At 42.3% G+C, this 23,653-nt stretch overlaps 1 protein-coding gene across 5 annotated transcripts in view; it reads left to right on the top strand.

Annotated features, from left to right (window-relative positions):
• SLC12A6 (solute carrier family 12 member 6) overlaps positions 1–23,653 on the top strand; it is a 108,871-nt gene that overhangs the window by 44,720 nt on the left and 40,498 nt on the right. For 3 of the 5 annotated variants that reach the window (XM_033923016.1, XM_033923018.1, XM_033923020.1), the window contains 3 exons: positions 12,169–12,213; positions 18,392–18,495; positions 20,306–20,437. In XM_033923016.1, coding sequence (XP_033778907.1) covers positions 12,169–12,213; positions 18,392–18,495; positions 20,306–20,437 — 281 coding nt within the window. Of the gene's footprint in view, positions 1–12,168; positions 12,214–17,389; positions 17,418–18,391; positions 18,496–20,305; positions 20,438–23,653 lie in introns of those variants that run through there. The other 2 variants (XM_033923019.1, XM_033923017.1) reach the window with 2 other exon arrangements.

Raw genomic sequence — 23,653 nt, 5'->3', positions numbered from 1 at the left:
TACCCAAAACAGCAGCCTTCCGAATCAACATCCATGTCCCCGAGCAGGTTCAGAAACTTAATAAGGGGCGCCCTTCTGGTGCCCTCCTTACCCACCCACTCCCTACCATAGGTAGGAGTTCTGTGTAAATGATGAGGAGAAGTTTGATATGGAACCAGAAAAAGTAAAAGTGGACAGGGCTATGAAAGTCAATGGAATACATCCATAAATAAAGGCATTTAGAAAGTATAATTTCACTGACTTTGATTATTGTAAGAGATATGTGTTTTTAACATTTTGCATTATATTTTGTAATACAGTATGTGATTTTGTATGTTAAGGGGGGGAAGTGTTACTATCCTAGGACAACAGGCAGCATATTCTCACATGTGGGTGACATCATCTATGGAGCCCAGTACGGACAGTGAAAAGTGCATTGGCACTTTAAGAAATCAAAAGATTTTAGACTGCCCGCTACCATGCATGCTTGAGTGCCTTCCCGCCGAGTGTTGTGGTACCTCAGTTCTTCGTTTTCCACAAAGCGAAGAAGTTGTGTTTTCTAGTGCTGCATTGCCTTCCTTCAGTGTGTTCATTTTGATCAATCCCAGGTCAATTATTTTCTGCAGAACAAGATTATTGACGTTCAAATTAATCTCCAGTGTCTGCATCGACCTCATTGGTACCAGCCCAGCCTGAGTGTAGTTCTCATAGGCTACAAGGTACCGTTTTGGAATCTACCTCTATGCATCGCTATACTTTGTATCGACATTCTTCATGTTGAAGTTGACGCTCATCTTCAGAGTGTCATTCTGTATCCAGAGGACATCGACGCTCTCGCTCCAAGCACCGGCGATCATCTTCATCGGAGCATCGATCGTCATCGAAGCATTGATGCACATCTTCACATCAAGATTCTACATCAAGCCAAGTATCTAACAAATATCAACCGAGTGCCCCAGACTCCACCCCATAATAGTACTAATTGTAATGCAATTTTTTCCCATCCATTTTTTATATACACACAATATAATCTTATTAATACATAATGGTAACCACAACATTAAAAAAAAAAAAATCCCCAAAGTACACTGTATGCAGAGAAAATGTTACCTTATTTCCCCATATATAGGCCGCCCCCTTGTATAGGCCGTAAAAATGCCTGTACAAGTTTAAAAACTGGTAGATAAGCAGCCCCATTGTGTTAGCCGTGGCTTATCTACCAGTAACTGGAGTGGCCTATACAAGTTTTAAAAATCATCCTCTCCACCTTACCTCCCTCGCTGAATGGCCTGAATCGCTGCCACCTTGAATCGCGGCCAGTGGAGAGATCTTTTTGATCTCCATCCTGGTCCCACGCTGATTCCTACGAGACTCGCATAGAAATTAAAAGTAAAGAAGTAATGGTCAATTTTAATGAAAACGGCATTATAGCTAAAGAAGTGTATGTCTGATGATTCTGTAACCGAAAGATGGGAGCTTAGTGACAAAACTAACCATAGAATTTCTTCATCAGCTGGGGTTCAAAGTCAGTTTTCCACAGTCTCAACTACAGCCCTCTCAACATCTCCAATTTACAGGAGCCATACTAGACAAATCAGTTACGGGCTTATCTTCTTCAACAGAGACAATATAATTCATGATTGTAGCAGGTTTCCGTCTACGTTTAAAGAACAGACGTTTCATCAATCATTCTGTGGCTTTCTTCAAGGTATGCTGTGAGGTCAATCTGGTCAGCCCAACAAACTTTCCTGCCAAAAATTCAAATTTCTTGACCCACAGACTGCCCTGTTCTTAATCAGGTCAGTGAACCCACTATATATATAAAGACACACTGCAGATCTCACAGCTGAAACATTGGTTCTTTCTACACAGATGCGGCGAGACCCAGAAACCTGTTACAATCATGATGCCAGCCATGGAAGCCTAAGAGAAAATATAATTTATCTTTCTATCAAGTCTCCTCTCTGCAAACTCTGCCAGCCAGACAGATGATGCATCTCATAGGCCACATGGCGTCCATAGTCCATGTTACCTCATTCATTTGCCTATATCTCAGGGTGCCTCAATGGTCTCTGGCTTCTCAGTGGTCTCAAGCTTTTGACCTTTTATCCAAGAAGATCAATGTTGCTTCACTACTTCAAAAATCTCTTCAGTGCTGGATGAACCCGGTCAATCTTTCCAAGGGTCTTCTGTTCCAGGTTCCTCCACATCAAAAAGTTCTTGCAACATATTCGTCCATGAATACTTAGGGAGCTCACCTGGATGGTCTCAAAATGCAAGAGTTTTGGAACTCGCAAGATAAATTATTACATATCAACTTACTAGAATTAAAAGCCATTTGAAATGCTCTCATCACCTTTCAAGATGTTCTGTCCAACCATGTTGTACTAGTCTGAATGGACAACCAAGTGAAAATGTGTAAATGTGAACAAAAGAGGTGATGGTGTCTTAAAAACGGTACGGTAGGGGGCGTGGCTGAGCCCGAACGAAATGGCGGCTTAATCTCCGTGCTCCCGCGCTGCTCTTCACAACCCGACAAGCAGGAAAAATAAAAATCAAAACGAGTCGCAGTGGTAAGCGGCAGAAGATTCGGCGAGTGTCACTGACCTCAATCGAGGGCTGCCGACCCAGAAATAACTTCCGGATGGCTGAGAAAAAAGTCGGGAAGCGGCACAAGCCTGAGCCGCTTTCCCCATCAAAGGCACCTCTCCCGCCTTCCACCGGCGACTCGGGACCTGAAATCCTGGCAGAGCTGAGAGAGCTCAAAGAAATAGTAACTGAAACAAAGGCTTCTACAGATGAAATCAATGAAAAAATAACAGGTATGGCAGAGGATTTTGCACAGCTCCAAACACGTGTGAGCACATTGGAATCCAAGATGGAGGCAAGCACTGTGCAGCTAGCTGAGATCAGGAAACAGGCCACCCGTATAACTGCTTTAGAAAGAGACCTGGAAGATAGTAATGACCGGTCTCGAAGATGTAACATTCGTATACTGGGGCTTCCGGAGAACGGCCGAGATGGTGAGCTTATTAAGACTCTAGAAGCTCTAATCCCTCGGCTCCTCGACCTTACTTTCCATAGAGATTTTGAAATTGAGAGAGCCCACAGGGTACCCTCATCCTCCACTGGAGACCGTCGCCCCAGACCGGTTGTCCTCAAGCTGCTTAGATACCAACATGTTATAGAGATCATGCAGCGGGCGAAGATCAGAGCTCCAATCAAGCACGAAGGTTCCACTATTCTATTTGTACCGGATCTGAGCAAAACTACTGCACGTCGTCGGAAGCTACTTCTCTCCTACAGACCACAATTAAAAGCTTTAAATGCAAGATTTGGTCTGTTATACCCAGCTCGTATGAGAGTAACACTGAATAACTCTACCAAGGACTTCCTGAACCCGGAGGAGCTTGCTTCATTCATTGAACTGCATTCACCTACCCCAATTAATCAGGTTTGATTTGGTTATCTGATAATATGGTATTCCACAAATTGCTGTATTAGATGACGTTATTCTGTATACAATACAATTCACAACCTTTATTCTCTTTTAATACATGAGATTGTTATGACACTGTTAGCTCTTGCCAGGGCAATGTTTTGCTGTTAACAACTGTTTGTCTGTTAAAATCTGATCCTAATGAGGGCGCGTGGGGATTTACCTGCTGTCATGGCTCCCTCAGCTACACTCACATGGTTATTATATAGCAGTGGCTGTTTTGTCACTCTTCTCAGTTCAGGGTGTTTTTCAAAAGTCTTGAATTATTATTTCCCAATGAGTTATATACTGATGTGGTTACTATCTTTTACATGGTCTTACTCCATAAGCCAGTATTTATGTGAATATCAATGTCATATCTCCTTGTGTATTTCTTACAATTGCAATGTCTCTTAAAATTACATCTTTAAATGCAAAGGGTCTGAACAATAAGATTAAATTGAAAAAAGTTTTAACATACCTGGATAATCTCAAAACTGATGTCATAATGTTACAGGAATCACATCTAGATGCTACTGCTTCAGCTAAAGTTTTTCTCCCATGGGCCTTACCACCATTTTATTCTCCTGCCATTGACAGAAAGGGTGGAGTTATTACTTTGATTCGGAAATCCAGTAATATTTCCATCATTTCTGCCTCAAATGATCTCAATGGTCGCTGGGCCAAAGTCACAATTGCTTGCGCAGGAGAGGTATATTGCTTATTTAACTTGTATGGTCCAAATCTTGACAAACCAGAATTTTTTCATTCTGTACATGAATCACTGCTGGATGAATCCACGGCTAACTTGGTTGTTGCTGGAGATTATAATATGGTTTTGAATCCAAAAATTGACAGAAAATCAAACTGCGTGTATAAGAAAACCAAAGCCTGGTTTGCATTACAAGATCTCATAACTGATGTTCAACTTTTAGATATATGGAGACATTTACATGCTGACAAAGAGGCATTCACTTTCTTTTCTCCCCCTCATTCATCATACTCGAGGATTGATTTTTTTCTTGTGAGTGAATCCTTGTGCTCATCCATAATAGATGCAGACATTTTACCAATCACCATATCGGATCATGCGGCCATCACAATTCAATTGAAAGTTAAAGCCTCCTTTCCAAAAATAAGGCAATGGCGTTTTAATAATGCCCTATTACAAGACGAACAGTTCTGTGAGGTGATAAGGTCTAGAACCCAAGAATACTTTCAGCTCAATACTCCGACACAAACTTCCTGGTCCTGTTGTTGGGATGCTTATAAAGCTTTTATCCGAGGTATTATAATAACGTATTCTGCTCATAAAAGTAAACAATTAAAAGAAAATCAATGTAAGCTCGAAGACGAAATCAGAAATCTTGAATCTCAACATCAACAAACTCCTACTGACATAGATCTCCTGATGAGATTGAACAGAACACGCTTCCACTACAATTCCATCTTAAGTAATAGGGCCTCACATGCGATATTCCAACAATCTGCGTCTTACTTTGCTGAGAATAATAAATGTGGCCATTTATTGGCTAATATGCTTAAAAGACGGGAGGCTAAATATAACATTGCTTCCATTAATTTGGAATCAGGGAATGAAGTAACTGGAGCCAAAGACATCTCTCAAGCATTCATGACCTTCTATAAGTCACTGTACACTGCTGAACCTAGTAACCCGCAATTGACTTTTGAATTTTTGGCAAATATTCCTCATCCCTCTTTAGATGAGACGGACAACGAACATCTAAATGAACGGATATCATCGTCTGAAATATCCCTGGTTATTCACTCAATGGCTCTCAAGAAATCTCCCGGACCAGATGGTTTGACAGTTGAGTTCTATAGGGCATTCCAAGAGGTTTTGATTCCGTTTTACCTTTCATTTCTTGAACATCTCATTTCCACTGGAGAGGTATCCGGCTCTTTTACCGAAGCCACTATAATTGTGCTACCTAAACCAGGTAAAGATCCGCGTCATCTTGCAAATTACAGACCGCTCTCTCTAATAAACGTAGACGCAAAAATCTATGCTAAAATATTATCAAATAGATTGCAACGGATCATAACGAAACTAATTCCATCGACTCAAAGTGGTTTTATTACTGGCCGGTCCTCCAGCGACAATACCCGATTATTCTCTCATGTCATAGCACACGCACAAAAACAGAAAAAAGAACTGCTTGCGGTTGGACTAGATGCGGAAAAAGCCTTCGATCGCATTGAATGGCCTTTTCTTTTTAATACCTTACTCTGGTTTGGCTTCTCGGAGGATTTCATCAACAAAATTAAAGTGCTTTACACAAAACCTACCACTAGAACGTACATAAATGGTACATTATCTGATGCCTTTTATCCCAATAGAGGTACTAGGCAGGGATGTCCTCTATCCCCACTTTTATTCAATCTGGCATTGGAACCACTGATACAAACGATCCGTACAAATCCTGATATTACAGGTTTTAGACTTCAACAACATGATCAAGATATTAAACTCTCTGCCTACGCAGATGATATTTTACTATACATAACACCTGCATCTTTTCCTTTTCTGCTAGATGATATAGCCCGTTATGCGAAAGTCTCTGGATACAAACTCAACATGAGTAAAACCGAAGTGATGCCTCTTAACTGTCCGGCAGCAGAATCTGACATAAATTCGTATGGCATGAAATGGTCAACAACATCCTTAAAATATTTAGGAGTCATGTTCGGACCGAGTATTGATGAAACTATCCACCTTAATGTTGATCGTATATTAGACATCATTAAATCTGCCACTTCCAAATGGTCTCCGCTAACTCTGTCGTGGTGGGGCAGAATGGAAACGATCAAAATGATGATTGCACCCAAGATTAACTACATATTATCTATGTTACCCTTTCATTTGCCACTCACCTTTCATAAACAGGTGGATTCTCTACTTACGAAATTTCTGTGGAAAAACAAACAACCACGTATTGCTCTTGCTAAATTAAAAGCACCTCGTATTTTAGGTGGTGTCAATTTCCCTAGTTTCCTTCACTATCATCAAGCCTTCATACTGAAGCAGTGGTCATCAGGATATTATGGACCTAACACATATGATGCTCCCGTTTGGCTCTCTGTTGAAAGCGCATTATATGGAGACAGACGCATTAGATATTTAGCTGGCATCACTCTCTCCAAATCTGACAAACAGGATAAGATACTAATGGCTTATAAACAAGCGGTGGATGGCGCTGATTCTACTTTCTCACTCCGATGGTCGGACTCCACCATAATACCTCTATGGAATAATGATAGATTCAAAATAGCAGAGTCTCCAATCTCATGGCCGGAATGGCAAAAATGTGACATTCACCTGTTAAAGGATCTTAGAAATAAAGATTCCTGGACATCCTTTTCGAATCTATCTTCTGATCGTGGTCTACATGGATCTCAATATTTCCGGTGGCTTCAACTAATGCACTGTATACAGCACTCAATACAGAAAGACGACATACAGTCAGCGGATCCTGATATGCTTCAATTCTTACGTTCTCTTCCACTTGGTACCATCAAAGCTTCTACCTGGTATCGTTTATTACAAAATTATTACTTTTCTGATCCTTTGGAGTTAGAGGTGAAATGGTGCAATGACCTAAACTTACCGTCTGATGCCATTGATTGGACATCCTTATGGCAAATTTTTTTCAAATCCATACGCTCAGCATCCTTATTACAATCCATATTCTTTCTCTTGCATAGAGCAGTCTGGACACCTATCCTGTCACATAGAATAGATCACTCAATGTCCACTCTGTGTTGGTCCTGCTCCACTGCAGATGGTACAATAGAACACCTCCTCTTTTCGTGTCCACTCTTAAAGGATTATTGGAACAAAGTGTGGAATATAATGTGTGATATATTGGATATTAGAGAGTCTATGACCTACTCCATGCTTATCATTATGTCACAGGCGATTCCTACACATATGAATCCAGACAATACTCGCTTATTTACTATCATGATGTCTCTGGCAATACAGTCGGTGCTGTTTTGCTGGAAAGACTTTACCAAAATAGATTACCATATGTGGTGGAATACCCTCTGCCTTACAGGGAAGTATGAAAAAGTATATGCGGAAAAGACTGATTCTATGCTCAGATATATGGCCATATGGAAGCCACTTCTCCTATATTGTAATATATAACCTTTGCATTTTCTTACGCTTTTGTACACTAGCTTGCTTAATGGCTTAATAGTTATTCTATTGAACAACACATCTCGGACATGAATAATGAAATTGAGATTGATATTTACTGACACTATTCTAGAGTATTACTTAGTATTAATACATTCATCAGTATATTTGTATATGTATATGTATTTGACTGTGTTATACACCATGAACTGTATTTGTATTCATCTTTGTTTTTGTTCTCTTCTGTACATTGAAAACTCAATAAACAGTTTTGAACTAAAAAAAAAAAAAACGGTACGGTACAGGCTCTCTTCTTTGTCAAGAACCCCAAAGCATTTGGAATTGGGCAATTCCTCGCAACATATTTCTAAAGGTGATATATGTTCAAGGGAAAAAGAATATCCTAGCCAATCAGCTCAGCAGATTCCTCCAGCCACACAAGTGGACTCTCAGTTCCAGAGTACTCCAGCAAATTTTCCAGTTATGGGGAATTCCATAGATAAACCTGTTTGCATCTCCCTTCAATCACAAGCTGCCTCAATTTTGTTCCAGACAATACTCCCTACAATGTCTCAAGGCAGATGCATTTCTTCTGGAGTAGACGAACAAATTCCAATATGCATTTCAACCAATCCCTCTCATTCTGAAGTCCTTGGTCAAACTCAAGAGAGAATCAGCCACCATGATTCTGATAGCTCCTCGGTGGCCCAGACAACCTTGGTTCTCCCTTGTACTTCAGCTGACCATCAAGGATCCGATTCCACTACAGAACTTTCCATCTCTACTCACACAGAGTCATAGATCCATGTTACATCCCAATCTGCAATCTCTACACTTGACAGATTGGTTCCTTTTGGTGTAGTTTCAACAGATTTTCATCTCTCTCATCCTGTTCAAACCATTATTGCTGCATTGGCCACTGTGAAAGAAGGTCGCTACTTTGCTGGCCTGGACATTCTCTCCAACGTCAGAATTGACATCAGGGGAAAGGCTTGCGAGCCGGCAATGTGCAATCGCTGCATGCGCCTGGCCCTTCCCAGAGTTGTGGCAGCAGTGGGAGATAATTAAATGGAGCGGGTGGGTGTCAGCGGATCGGGGAGAGGAGGAATCGGCAGCAGGTTGGCTTGGGGTCAGGCTTTGGTGCGGCTTCGGTGGAGGGAGGGAGGAAGGGGGTGGGACATAGGAAGGAGGAACATAGGAACTCTGGACAAAGGAAGGAGGGAGGGAGGAAGAAGGCACTAATTTGTGACACAGGGAGGGAGGAAGGAGGCACTAACTTGGGACATAGGAAGGAGGGAGGGAGAGAATAGAAAGGGACAATTGTTGGGCCTGAGTGTGTGAGCGAGAGGGAAAGAGATGGTGCACATGGGGAAAGGAAGAGGAAAATTAGGCATAGAGAGGACTGAGGTAGAGATGTATGGGGAATAGAAGGATGAGAGAGATGTTGGTTGGGGAATGGAATGAGGTCTGGAGGAGAGAAAGAAAGAAATATTGGATGCACAGTCAGAAGGAAGTGCAACCAGAGACTCATGAAATCACCAGACAACGAAGGTAGGAAAAATGATTTTATTTTTAGTGATCAAAATGTGTCAGTTTTGAGAATTTATATTTGCTGTCTATATTTTGCACTATATTTGTTTATTTTTCTAGAGTTGTTACTGAGGTGACATTGCATATTTTAAAGTCATCTACCTTGATATCTTGGAAAAAACCCTGAATAGAAATGATAATTAACATTTTTTCTGCGTATAGTGTGCTTTGTGTTTTTTTAATTTTGTGGTTACCATTATGTATTAATAAGATTATATTGTGTATATGAAAAATGGATGGAAGAAATTGCATTACAATTATTATGGGGGTGGAGTCAGGGATGGAGTTTGGGCAGGTTTGGGTGGGGGTACTCAGTTGGTATTTGCTAGGCTTAGGGGGTACTTGGCTTGAAAAGGTTGAGAAACTGCAGTATTTCACCATGACAAGGTGGTTCTTCACCCTCATTCTAAATTCTTTCCAAAAGTTGTCACAGAATTTCATCTCAATCAATCCATTGTGTTTCCAGTCTTCTTTCCAAAACCATATTCTCATCCTGGAGCAGCAGCTCTTCATACATTGGACTGTAAGTGTGCCTTGGCGTACTGCTTGCAAAGGACTAAGTCACAGAGGATTTACCTCAACTGTTCATCTCCTTTGTTCCTAACAACTTGGGCCAACCTGTCACCAAGATAACTATTTCTAGCTAGTGGCCTGTATGTCCTTCTGCTATGCTCAGGCTGGGTTGCACCTTGAGGGATGTGTTAACAGCACACAAAGTTAGAGCGATGGCAGCCTCGGTGGCTTTCTTATGATCCACTCCCATTTATGAAATTTGCAAGCAATCACTTGGTCCTCAATCCACACTTTCACATCTCTCTACTGTCTAGAATCCTATTCCAGACGAGATGGTCATTTTGGCCAAGCAGTATTACAGAATTAATTTTCTTAATATCCAACTCTCCCTCCATTCCATTATATTCATCTAGGGAGTCCCACATGTGAGAATATGCTGCCTGCTTGTCCTAGGATAAAGCACAGTTACTTACTATAACAGGTGTTATCTGGAGACAGCATGCAGATATTCTCACCTGGTTGGCTTCTTAGCTTGCTTACGGAACTGAGGTACCGCAAGCCCTTGTCGGGTAGGAAGGCACTTGCGCATGCGCGGTAGCAGGCAATCTAAAAGCTTTTGATTTCTTCAAGTACCGGTGCACTTTTCGCTGTCCGTTCCTGGCTCCGTGGATGACGTCACCCACATGCGAGAATATCTGTCTGCTGTCTCCAGATAACACCTGTTACGGTAAGAAACTATGCTTTTTGTTGTGCTATTACCTTTGCATTCCCAATGAAAGGGAGTGATAAGTAGTGTTTATTGATTTTTTTTTTTTTTATTAATGTGTTTGTATTTTATTGTTTTGTGTTTTTGTTTATTCTTAAATTGTAAACTGCTTTGGATCTCCTTTTGAGGGAAGAATTTAGTATGTAGGACTGAAACAGAACTAAGGGGTTCATAAGTGTAAAAGGGGCTGATCTTGGACATGGCATAAATTATTGAGACCCTGACTGGCAGGATATACTTATCTTGTTGGTTGTTGCCATGAGAATGTTATATTGTGAGAGAGGCAATGGAATACCTTCTTATTTAATGTTCTAATCACCTGTCCTGCTTGCTAATAGTCTTCATCAAATTACAAAAAACAGGAGTTGCCAGTACTGGATGAAGCTGCACTAAAGTACTGGCTTTTTCTGAATTGTAGGCAACATGTGCTAAATTTATAAGCACCCAGGTGGCCTGGTTTATGGGAATTTTCTAGCCCTGCCCTCAGGTATTGGGAGCGCTGTAACTCTGGTACCCACAGCCTCACCCAGATTGAGGAGCAGAATCTGGATTTGCACATCATTACTAAGAGACAGTGAAGAAAGCCACATGGTACAGTGGCACAGCATGCATGCAAATACTGCCGTGATTCTGAAAATGGCTCTCTTCTGACAGTGAGTGAGTGGCGATTGGCTTTACAGACTGACAGAAAGGGTAGCATTTAAAAAGATAGTGTTGAAGATTTAATGCTGTTCCAAAAGTTGATGATTGCACATGATTATTGTTTGTTTAATCTGTTTTGGATTTTTTGTGCATGATTTTACTGTACTCCACTGAGAACCAGTGGATAATTCGGGTGATAAATATTTTAAATAGAGAGTCTCCCCTGAATCAGAGCTTCTGCCTTTTATAGCTTTCTATGCTATAGCGATGATAAATAATACAATGTAGTACTACATTGGTTCCTTTAAAATCCCTGGTAGTCTAGCAGCCCTCCTGCCCCTGACATTGAAATGAAAATCCCAGCTCCCCTCTCTCCTCCCTGGTTACCAAAGTTTGGGGCAGAGTATGCAGTTGAGTACATACTTCAGATTTTCAAACATTTGTGTATTTTACCTCGGAAAAATTATGCACACCAAATAGCAAGTGTCAATATGTATGCATAAATCTGGGACAGTGTTCGTAACAGAAATACACATGTACTTAACTCTGAAAATTTATCAGCGTGTCTCGTGAAAAGTTTAAAAATAGCTTTCATAGAATCTACTCCCCCAAAGTTAGGATTATTTTCCTCATTTATTATACTTATACCACATCACACCACAGACCCAGTGGGTTAAAACCATCATAACTCAATACTAGACACTTGTCAGCATTAAATTTCATCTTGTATCCATAGGCCCAGACCCTCTAGTATTGTTAGGTTCTCCTGTAGTTTCCAGATCTGCCTGTATTTTACATAGAAAATTGATCCATACGCTAAACACCAGTTCCAGTACAAATGCTTGGGTCATGCTACCCCTTATCCTTTAGTTTATTGTATAGCAATAAGTCATACCTTATTGTATAACAGCCTCTGGGTGGCTTTTGGTTATATTTCTAGAACATAAACAGTCCTTTCATTTCTTTTGTTTCCTTTATTCATGATTCATTTTCCATTATGTTTTGTATTTTTTTTTTATTTTAATTTGTATTTTCTAGGCAGAAGTCTGACCTTTCTCACAGAAGAGAACAGCAGGCTCTTAGGTACAGTATGTGTTTTTCGTCAGTAAGACATCAGCTGTGAAGGGCTGAATTTGAGGGATGGCCAGTAGTCCATAGTGCTTTATTGCATATGTTTTTTCTCTAGAATAACTTCCCACCCAGAAACTGCAGAAAACTTAAAACCTTGGGTAAAAAAAGGTTCTATTTCAGAATTGCAAGCAAATCAATTTGTAGCATAGTTTTGCCCCAGTTGTATGTTGTATTTGATTTGTTTTTGTTTTTAAGCCTGTATACCAGATAAAGTGCACAGTTCTGCTACAGGATGTCCTTTTTTTTACTAAAGAAAATCTGCAACTCTGAGGAACACTGTTGCCTTAGTGCAACTGTGGTATAGCCAAAATTTGCTGTCATAACTAAGTTGAAAAAAATCTGTCTGATGTTTGGTGAGGGGGGGGGGGCAATACTCTCTTCCAGTTTCTTGTCCTTCCAGAGACTATAAGCACCCAGGTGGCCTGTTTTATGGGAATTTTCTAGCCCTGCCCTCAGATATTGGGAACACTCTATCTCTGGTACCCACAGCCTCACCCAGATTGAGGAGCAGAATCTGGGTTAGCACACCATTACTAAGAGGCTAGTGCAGAAAGCCACATGGTAGAGCTACATACCAGTGGCACAGCGTGCATGCAAATACTGCCACAGTTCTGAAAATGGCCCTATTATTGATGATTGGCTCACAGACTGTCAGGAAGGGTAGCAAAAAGTTGATGATTATACATGATAATTGTTTTTTGTTTGTTTGTTTAATCTGGGTGGCCATAATGAATCAGACCAACACCATCCTCATATCAAGGGTGACAGCTGGACCAGCCTTGGTTTTACCCTGTTGTATGCAGAGAGATGTAGTTCTGATATTTCTCTTGATGCATTGCAGTGAGATGAAAACAGGACCAATGCATCTATTCCCACTTGATTTGGAGCTATATGGTCATCCCTATTCCCTTCTACCCACTCTCCCCATCAGATTTTGTGGGACATTCTGGAGTTCTTTGAATAGGAGTTTCTCTCCACCCCCCCTTGGCAAAGCATGCTTGTCTGGAGTGAGGGCAGACACACAGATACTTATTACTTTACTAGGCCAAGGGGTTGTTTGGTGAGCAGGCACTATGTAAAGAATGTGTGTTGTCACTGATAAACTAGCAGAACATGCCAGAGACTTCTGCATGATAATTGAGCTCACTACTAAGGAACGTTGGTGGGAGTGAGGAAATGCATGGTTGACTAGAGACCTGCACAAAGGAGGTATCAGTTTACCTCAGTGCAACACCCTCTGATATCCTGTTACTGAGAGTTCTGCTAGTGCACCTTCTTTATCCTGTGGGCAATGTTATATTCAGAAGAGAGAAGTATTTGCTTCTCATTACTCCTGAGCAAACTTTCCTGTCAGTGCCTGAGCGCTGATTAGCTCAGGCACTGACAAACCCACTTGATCAGGGCCCAATCCACTAACTACTGTTGGTCCCGATGGTCTAGTGAATGCCTGACCCCCCTCCTCCCACTTGATCCCCTATCACTGCCTGGTAGTGCTGCCCGATTCAAGGAAAAGTTTTTCGATTCGTTTCAGCCTACTGAATTGATTTTTTTCGATTCGATTCACTTTTCCTGGCCAATTAGGCATTTCTTTTCAAACGGCCTGGCGGGTTTATTTTTGTAGCCTCTCCAACCCTACACTGGTGCTGTGGTACAAAACAAAAAAGACTTTTCCTTTCTCTGTTAGGTCCTAGCTCATGCTCACTGTCTAACACCAGCTCTGGCAGGATACACATTTCAAATCCGACATATTGTAATCACAAAACAGAAAATAAAATTATGTTTTCTACCTTTTGTTGTCTGGCGATTGTATTATTCAAATCATGTTAGTCCCAGGATCTGGTTTCTGTTTGTCTCTATTAACTCACTTACCAGGGTCTCCTGCCTTCTTTTTCCGTGCTCACCATCCCTTCCACTGCCATATCCAAATTTCTGCTACTGACCGTCCAAGCTCTGCCCCAGACTCGCCTCCGTGATTGTAATGCAATTTCTTCTATTCTTTTTTCATATATACACAATATACACAGCGGCGCCTCTTCTCCCTTCCCTTTTCCTCGTCTCCTGTCCATCAGCACCTCTCCCTTTCCCATGTCCAGTAGTACCTCTTCCCCCTTTCCCTTCCCTCCTCCCCTATCCAGCAGCAGCTCTCCTTTCTCCATGTCCAAAAGTACCTCTTCCCCCCTTCCCTTTCCCTCCTCCCCTATCCAGCAGCAGCCCTCCTTTCCCCATGTCCAGCAGTACCTCTTCTCCCTTTCCGTCCTGCAGAACCTCTCCTTTCCCCATGTCCAGCATGTTCTCACGGTGGCCAATCCAGGTCACTAGTACCTGGCCAAAACCCAAGGTGTAGCAATATTCCATGCTACCAATACAGGGCAAGCAGTGGCTTCCCCATGTCTTTCTCAATAACAGACTATGGACTTTTCCTGCAGGAACTTGTCCAAACCTTTCCTCTTCCTAGTAGCAGTTCACTGTGTACTTTTTTTCTCAACACAGCTACCGCTAGTGTTAGTTTAGGTGGCGATTCCAACAAGCAGCCTCAGGGCCTTTGCTAGCCGGCCTGCCCCCGATGATGCAACTTCCTCTTTCGTCGGAGTGGGCTGGCCTAGCAATAGCCCTGAGGCTTCCTGATGGAATTTCCGGCTAAATTAATGCTAGCGGCAGCTGTGTGAGGAAGTTAAAAGCACACAGTGAGCTGCTGCTGATAGCCTGGGGGAGGGGGCCTGAGGAGAGAAGACGAGATATGCTATGGCAGAAGAAGCATATACAGCGTTGCCTACCTTCTGGGGTATGCGTACTGCGTGTTGAGAACTTCTGATCTAGTAGAATCCCCATCCCCCCATATACCTTAGTAAGAGGTATGTACCTCCATCCCTCCATGTACCTTAGCAAGAGGGATGCCTACTCCTTCATGCCTCTGGGCCACCCCTTTCAAAATTGTGGTACCCTACCCTATCCATTGTATCCTGGGATGCGCTAGCTAGGGCCAAAGACTCCTTATATGGAACTTAGAACCCACCCTGTGCATCCTTATATGGAAAAGACTCCTTATATGGAACTTAGAACCTACCCTGTGCATCCCAGGATACACCAGGCAGGGGTGGAATACTGCCATTTTGAAAGGGGTGACCCAGAGACAGGAGGGAGGGGAGGAGTGGTTAGAAATGCTACCTTAGCACCCTGAGGTTGTAGGTTGATCCCAACACTGTTTTCCTAGGCAAGTCACTTAATCCTGCTTTACCCCGCTGGGAAAGATAGGGAAAATACTTAGAGTGTCTGACTAGATTGTGAACCTTTGTAAACCATTCATATGGCTGTGTCAATGGGTGGTATATCAAATAAGAAATAAACTTAAAACTTGAAGGGCTACCCAGAGGCGGGAGGGAAAACTAGTACTAGGCATTCCTTCTGTCTCCTATGATCAAGGTATATGGAGGGGTAGGGATTCTACTAAACTACTATGACCAGTGGTAGGAGGTTGGTGGAGGGGGCTGGTTTGAGAGTCACTAGAGCACCAGGACAGTCAGAGGGGGTTGAGCCCTACCCAGCTTGACTGGGGGGTCGGGAGTCCAATAGACAAACAGGGCCTGGCAGTTAGGGGGTTTGACCAGGGGAGGGGGAGGGAAGTCAGGAGTGGTTTGAGAGAGTCTGGTAGAGCAGGGTGGTCAGGTTGGTGAGAGAGAAAGGGTGCACTTAAGACACCAATTTTTTTCTCTCAACCAACCCTCAATGCTGCCTCAGACCAGGCATTAGTTTTAGCGCTCGACAACTTTTTTTTTTTAACATACGGCGGGCTTACTAATGGCCACATTTAATTGTGATTTGTGCTAATGGTTTCGGCACTGAAACTATTAGAGCATTCTACATACCCTAACGTTGGCACTAATTGCCTCTAGCACTGAAATTAGGTTATGAGCATCAGCCCAAAGGTGAACATTCTGGTGCTGCTCTGTGCCTAGCATTAGTAATATGGGAATGGGGCTTCCTCAGACATTACTAGATTTGGAATTAGATAGTTCTTACTCTTCTGCTTTTCTTATAAATAGGCCAGTGACATTTTACTATTTTTCAAGTGGAAGTCATTTTGGTAAGAAAACTTCATTGTGAGAACCAACACTAGGAAAGTGGTTTGCACCCGGTGCAGCTGTGGGGAGGGAGGTGTTCTTCCCTCTGGTCACTCTAGATGCTCCTCCAGTCCTATCCCAGCCAGGCTCATTATACCACCAGCCTCCACTACCCTATCACATCCCTTTAAACTGATTTTTTTCCCTCACCCATTCCTTTCTTCAGGAGCATGCTGATTAAGCCTCCTAAATGAAACTATACTAAAGCTTAACTTTGTATACTGAGTTATCATTCTGAGAAGGCTCAACTCTGTTTACAGCAATTAAATAAACAGGGAATGATTAACAAATGATAAATAGAAGATAATAGCAAAACTTTAAAAGAATTAATTTTCAAAATGTTTGGCAAATAGAGTAGTTTTTAAAGATTTACGGAAGAGCTAGAATTTCTTTCCTCACTACATGGCTCTCTGTGTTTGAACCACTTGGTACCCAAACTTCTTTGTTTTCTCAAACCCCAATGTTCTAAACTTACCTTTATTGTTGTTAGGTGCCACCAACTCGTGCTCGAGTCCTAGCGACTTGATGAATTGCGGATCTAAAAAGAAATTGGTTTTGTGCTAGTCGGAAAGGCCCTCCAGCGTCATCCCCATGGTTGTTTTCAACGTGTCCAGTCATCGTATTGCAGGTTGCCCTCTTCACCTGGTTCAATCTTCCCAAACATGATGTCCTCCTCCAGTGATCTCTCTCTTCTGATGGTGTGACCAAAATAAGACAATTGTAACTTCATCATTTGGGCTTCGAGTGACATAGCCAGTTTGATCTCTTCTAAAATTGATTTGTTCTTCTGGCGGTCCACGGCACACCTAAAATTTTTCTCCAGCACCAAAGCTCAAATGAGCCAGTCTTCTTTTTGTCTTGTTTACGTAGTGTCCAGCTTTCGCATCCGTAACTGACCACTGAGAAAATGAGTGCATGGACAAGTCTAATCTTCATTTGGAGTGTTACCTCCTTACCTTTGAATAACACATCAAAATTACCGGCAGGTAGCAATGAATCACAGGTGTTAAAAGCATGTCTCAGACATGTGTGTTAAGGGTACGTCTCATGTGCGTGCATCAAAAGTGTACACCGGCACTTCTGGGCTGCCAATTGCATGAGAGATGAAGATACATTTATCATACTTGATGTGTATGTGTGTGAGGGGGGATTCCCATATACGCATGTGTTAAAAGCGCATCTCGTGTGTGTCTTAAAGGCACGTCTCATGCACGTTTGTTAAAAACATATGCCGGCAGGTCTGGGGCTGCCGATTGCATGAAAGGTGGAAGTTTAAAAAAAAATGCTGGGGCAGGAGATATGCCCTGTAGAAGAAGTGTAGAAAAAAGCATTTGCATGGTTTGCTGGTAGTTCTCCACACCTCCGCTCCATCTATGGCTTTTACGGATGCTTATGATGTGCCACAATAAAGCACGCCTATGATTGATGCTCATGTGTACCTACGATGTAGCATTTCCTGATGCATGCACACATTTATGCCTCTTTCCCTGGACTATTCTGCGCATGGGTCAGGTGCTTTCTCGAGCAACTGATCTGATGGAATTTCCATGGACCTCTGCAGAGCTCATTTGCATGCGAAGTGTTTGCCGCATCGCTTGTCTTTTGGAAATCATAAAATTTACCAGCAATACAATGACCACAGGATTTTAACGGTAAGTTTAGAACATCGGGGCGTCAGTCTTTTAGCACCATGGCACAGCATGAGCTCCATCTGTAGCAAGTGATACTTGACATCGTTGTGAACATGGATGCTTTTGTAGAATTTCAGAGGAACTAACTGGTTAGACCTGAGCATATGGTTTGGCTTTCTTTTTCTTACCAACTGAATTTATCCCCAAAAAAGCATATTTTGCTGTTTAAAACTGAGTTTTGCTAACAGCAGAACATAGGATCTTTCAATGTAGTAACCTGATGAGGGTGCTGACTAGATTGAATGCATTTCGTTTCTGTCACAGAAGGACAGCATGAGGGCTTTGCTGTCCATGGGCTCATATATGGCTCCTCTTTCCCAGATGATGGTGGCTGTGATGGCAGCAATAGCAGGAAGCATTCTGGTGCCTTTTCCAACAACTTTGAAGATGGGGATTACTGTGATCGCAATTTGGCACTATTTGAGGTAAGTGTCCTGCTGCCATGCTCGCCGATCTTGTTACATGAGCAGCCCCTAAATTTAATATCTCCATGAGATTTAGCGCTTTTGTCTCCTAACTGCTAGCAAGATACCCCTAGCTGTTCTCTAGTCAGCTTTTTAACTGAACTTAGCAGGGGTAGGATGGTGAAAACGCATTCCTGCCACAAAGCAAGGGTTTTTAAAAAAAAAAAAATTCTTTATTCCTTTTTAATCATTCAACAAGTGTACAATAAAAAGTAATACATAGTCTCAAAAACACTTGATAATTCCATCAAAATACTAACAATTGTATATATATATAAACCCCTCACCCATCCTCCCTTTCAATACTATTCTTCTTAATTCTTTTAACCTTCTTTTTTCTTTTAACCATTTTCTTCATTATACAATCCCTCCCCTTTCCCCTCCGTTAATAATTTATGTTAAAAATGGTGTTTATTCATTACAAAACAATGCTAATGGCTCCCATATTTTATTAAACCTTTTATAATTTCCATTTTGTATTGCTATTGAACGTTCCATTTTATATAAATGACATAGTGAATTCCACCAGAAATTAAAGTTAAGTCTGCTATGATCTTTCCAATTGTTAGTAATATGTTGCATGGCAACTCCTGTCATAATCAATAAAAGTTTGGGTTTAAAAAAAATGTTTTAAAAAGGAAGCAACTTGCAGAGTCATGGTGGTAGATGTATACTCTAGTGTAGCACTTCTCAGGTTTGGGGGTATACCTAGCCAGTTGTGGTTTCTGGATATCCACAATGAATATGCATGATATAGGGAGGCAGTGCAAGCAAATCTGGTGTGAGAATATCTTGTGCATATTCATTGTGGCCACCTGGAAAACCTGGCTTGAGAAGTGCTGCTCTATGGGTCCTACACAGATCCTCTTTGGGAGGAGTGGCCCTTGGGTATTTTTGGCACAGTAGTAACAGTGGAAAGATGCTTCAGCATCAGGTCATGTAATGTACAGCACTGCATGCATCTGGCAGTGCTATAGAAATAAGTAGTATTGAGGGGGGAGTGTTGGTTGGTTTGGAATTTTGTAATTGGATGACTTTAGACTTTACTGTTTTGTTGATTTTGTCTACTGGTTGTTTGGTCATCAAAAAAACAGTTTTACTATAAGTAGTAGTAGTATGTTTCAGTGTAACAGAGGAGAAAGAACTCCTGAAGTAGTTTGCCTGTAGGAGTTGTGCTCAGCAGTGCATACTGCCTGATCCAGCCCAGATGATTGAACATGGGACTACCAGAGTCGCTTCCTTTTTAAGGAGTTGACGTCATAGTTGGTCTAAAAGCAACGATCCAGTCATCCCAAGAGGGGAGGGAGCAGCCATTGTGTCAAAGAGGAAGAACCTTGGGCCTAACCTTGCTCCTCCTTCTCACCTGGAATTAGGAATGGAAAATAGGGAGACAGCAGGGCCTTTGGGCACTCTTGTAATGGCAGTGAAGAATGGTCCCTCTGAGTGTGGCCAGTGTTTTGCTTCTTCAGCAAATAAGGACCATGTTTGTTTTCATTTAATGGCACTAGGTTTCCTTCCATGTTCTCTGTTTATTTGAATAAGTTAAAATATTCAGATTGGTATGTAACTTCTCCTTTTGGCCTGACATAATTCAGTGTTTTACTGATAAATATTGTTTGGGCTGCTCTTTGGATATTCTGCCACTTGTAGGTCTGCTTTTTAAAAAAAATAATTATTCTGATCCCACAGTATTGAGCCCAATCTTTATTATTGCACTTGTTTATTACCTTCACTTTTCTCCCTGTTCCTCTTTTAATTCATTTTTTTCCAGGAAGAAATGGATACCAGGCCGAAGGTGTCATCCCTGCTGAACCATCTGGCCAATTACACCAACCTGCCACAGGGAGCACGGGAGCATGAAGAGGCAGAGAGCATTGGGGAAGGCAAGAAGAAACGTACCAAGGTCAGCTCAGTGCCCTTAGCAGTGGTGGATCCCAGCCTCCTCTATCGGGGCAGGTGTTAAACCTGCTATGGCCCAGGGCAGAAATTTTGGAGGGGGCTCCAAAGCCCACCCAGCAGCTTCAAGCTCTGTCTTTATCCCCTCCCACTTGCCAGCCCTATCTAGTATTTGTGAACAGGGTGCTCTTCCCTTTCAGTTTTATTGATCTTTTACTAAATGCCTCCTACTTCCCTCCACCTCCAGTCTCTCTCAGGCAGCAATTAACACAGTCCAGCAGAATTTGGATAGCTCTTTTATTATTTACTAATAAGGCCTCAACAGCTGCCAACACCCGCCAAGGGAAGGAGGTTATTAGTGCGAGTTCTTCTCACTTAGCACCTTAATGAGAGTCTCATTAGAGCAAAGTGTTGAGAAAACTTCATATTTACTTTCTCTCGCCCTGCTCCATCTGTCTTACTTCACTGTCATCTTTTTGTTTTATATACTGTTGCCTGCTTACAGATCAAAGAAACTTAGGGATCCATTTTTAAAGGAGTTATATGAATAGGAGCAAATCCTTCCCAGATAAGAACATAAGAATAGCCTTACTGGGTCAGACCAGTGGTCCATCAAGCCCAGTATCCCATTCTCATGGAGGCCAATCCAGGTCACTAGTACCTGGCCAAAACACAAAGAGTAGTAATATTCCATGCTACTGATACAGGGCAAGCAGTGGCCTCCCCCATGTCTTTCTCAATAACAGACTATGGACTTTCCTTCCAGGAACTTGTCCAAACCTTTCTTAAAACTCCCACTCACCAGGCCCCACCTGGATTTTTAACAGCACTTATCTGGATTGTGCATTTTGGGGTAGAGCAGGCACTTATCTGGGTAACACCATTATTCAGAGGCAGTATTTGGATAACTATCTAGTTAACTTAGGAAAGAAAAAAGAACTGTGGTTCAACTATATCAAGACCTATCAGCAGTGACCCTGGAGAGGCGGAGAGAGTTTCTTGACATCACTCAGTTTATGTGCAGGGAGGGCTACTGATATCAATCCTTTTACATTGGCACTGATATCATCCCTTTGCATTGGCACTGACGATGGGGGCGCACACGAAAGGAATGAAGATCGCGGATGAGGCCTGGAAGGTACTGGAATCAATGGGAGAGGACCATCTTCCTGAGCGAGAGTTGGTAAGGAGCGGTGTCGAGAAAGTGGGACCCATCACCTGATGGCAGAGTTGCAGAATCACAGGAAAGCCTCCAGTCAGAGACTACACCAGGTGGAGGTGCCTAAAACCTGGTTTGGGGACATAAAACTCTGGACTTTCTCAGTATGGAAGTAGAGGAGACTGTGTGTGGTTTATGGTAGGGAGGGGAAAGGAATGATCTGATAGGGAAGGGGGACAGGGCTTCCTTGCTGATTGTTTTCTGGGAGATGCCTGAAAAGGTGGAGGGGGAGGGGAGTATGCTGGATGTTTCAAGCACAAAGTGGACATAGCTTTGCTGCAGGAAACTCAGATGATGCGGAGCATGCAAAACTGAAGCACTGGTGGGTGGGAGAGTGTGTGGCAGTGGCAGCATTTGCTAAGAAACGGGGGGGGGGGGGAGGGTTGGCAATACTATATAGGAAGGGTACACCGCATAAGTGGACAATCTTGCATTCAGATCCTGAGGGGAGATTTGTTATTTGTAGGGGTCAGATTGCTCATCAGGAGGTCATACTGGCTAATGTTTATGCTCCCAACACATTGTAAACCGATTAAACTAACTGTGGTTGTATTTGCGGTATATCAAATAAATTGAAACTTACACTAAAGAGTTCTATGGTAAATTGATGACCCTCCTTACTCAGTATAGTCCCACTCCTATAATACTAGGGGGTTTGGATTGCTCTGGGGCTATTGGCCGTATTAGGACAGGAGAAGGAAGAGGGCTTAGGGATTTGGGCTCCATGGCTGACCTTGTGGATGTCTGGAGGGTACTTCATCCGGGAGAAAAAGATTTCATACGTCTGTCCAGAGCTCATGAGACGCAGTCACAGATAGACTATTTCCTTGTCTCGAGCAGTCTCTTCAACTCGATTGGTGCGGTGGAGATTGGCCCACAGGTGATATCGGTTCATGCTATGGTCTGGATGCAGTGGAGAGTGCAGGGTCTGGGAGTTGGTGTGTGGCGTTGGTCTTTCCGCTGGTGTTGGCGCAGGATGCCAAACTACAGGAACAGCTTTTGAATTGTTGGCAGGATTATACCACTCATAATACCGCATATAAGTGTCAGCCAGTTTTGTATTGGGAAGCAGCAAAGGCTGTCCTTTGGGGAGAGATAATGAGTTATGCCAGTTATATTAAGAAAGCATGGGACAAAGAAATTTTGCGCTTGGAGAAAGAGGTGCGGAGGGCTAGGCATGGGCAGATGCAGGAAGCTGGGCATAAAGTAGCCTTGGTACTGCAAGTGTCTCTGAACGAGTTGGTGCATCAAAGAGCAAGCAGGTTGTTGGCCTATTATAAATATCAACTCTTTAAATATAGAAATTAGGGCAGAAAGTTTCTAGTGTGGCTGGTGGCAAGTAGGAAGGGTAGAAAGAGGATACTGGATTTGCAAAAGGAGAGGGGAGAAAAGATCACAGCAAGTGCAGATATCTGCCAAGGGTTCTACCTGTACCATAGTAACTTGTATGCCAAGCCATTTGGGGAGGGGTTGCAGAGCAGTGCTTACCTGAGCTCCTTGAATATATCTAAGTTAACGAAAGAGGATAGGAATAAATTGAATAAACCCATTACGGCTGAGGAGGTTTACCACATTGAAGGCTCCAGGCGTAGATAGGCTATGGGTAGAATTTTATAAAAAGGCTGTGGCCTAAGTAGCTGTCCAGGTACTTCTGACTACTCATACCTAAGTAACTACCGGTGGCCACCCTAGACCTAAATATTTGGTGCTGGTATCTGGATAGGGGCTGGCTTGAATGTCCAAGAGTAGCCAGCATGAAAAAAAAAAAAATCTGACCACCAGCTGAACATTGCTTCCTTTGCTTTATAGGCATGACAATATATACTTAGAAGGCATTAATTTGGCACATTCTCCCTTTCCAAAGCATGGTCACTTATTGTATAACATTCCTTAATGCATGAAAAGAGCTGGGATTTGCATCTCGAGGATTGTGTTCAATTCTAGTCACCACACATCAAAAAAGATACAACAGACTTAGAAAAAATACACAGAAGGCTAACCAAA

The sequence above is a fragment of the Geotrypetes seraphini genome, chromosome 16 (assembly GCF_902459505.1).
Source record: "Geotrypetes seraphini chromosome 16, aGeoSer1.1, whole genome shotgun sequence".
Lineage (NCBI taxonomy): Eukaryota > Metazoa > Chordata > Amphibia > Gymnophiona > Dermophiidae > Geotrypetes > Geotrypetes seraphini.
The sequence above is the reverse complement of the archived record's forward strand: the minus strand, read 5'-3'. Positions and strand labels throughout refer to the sequence as shown.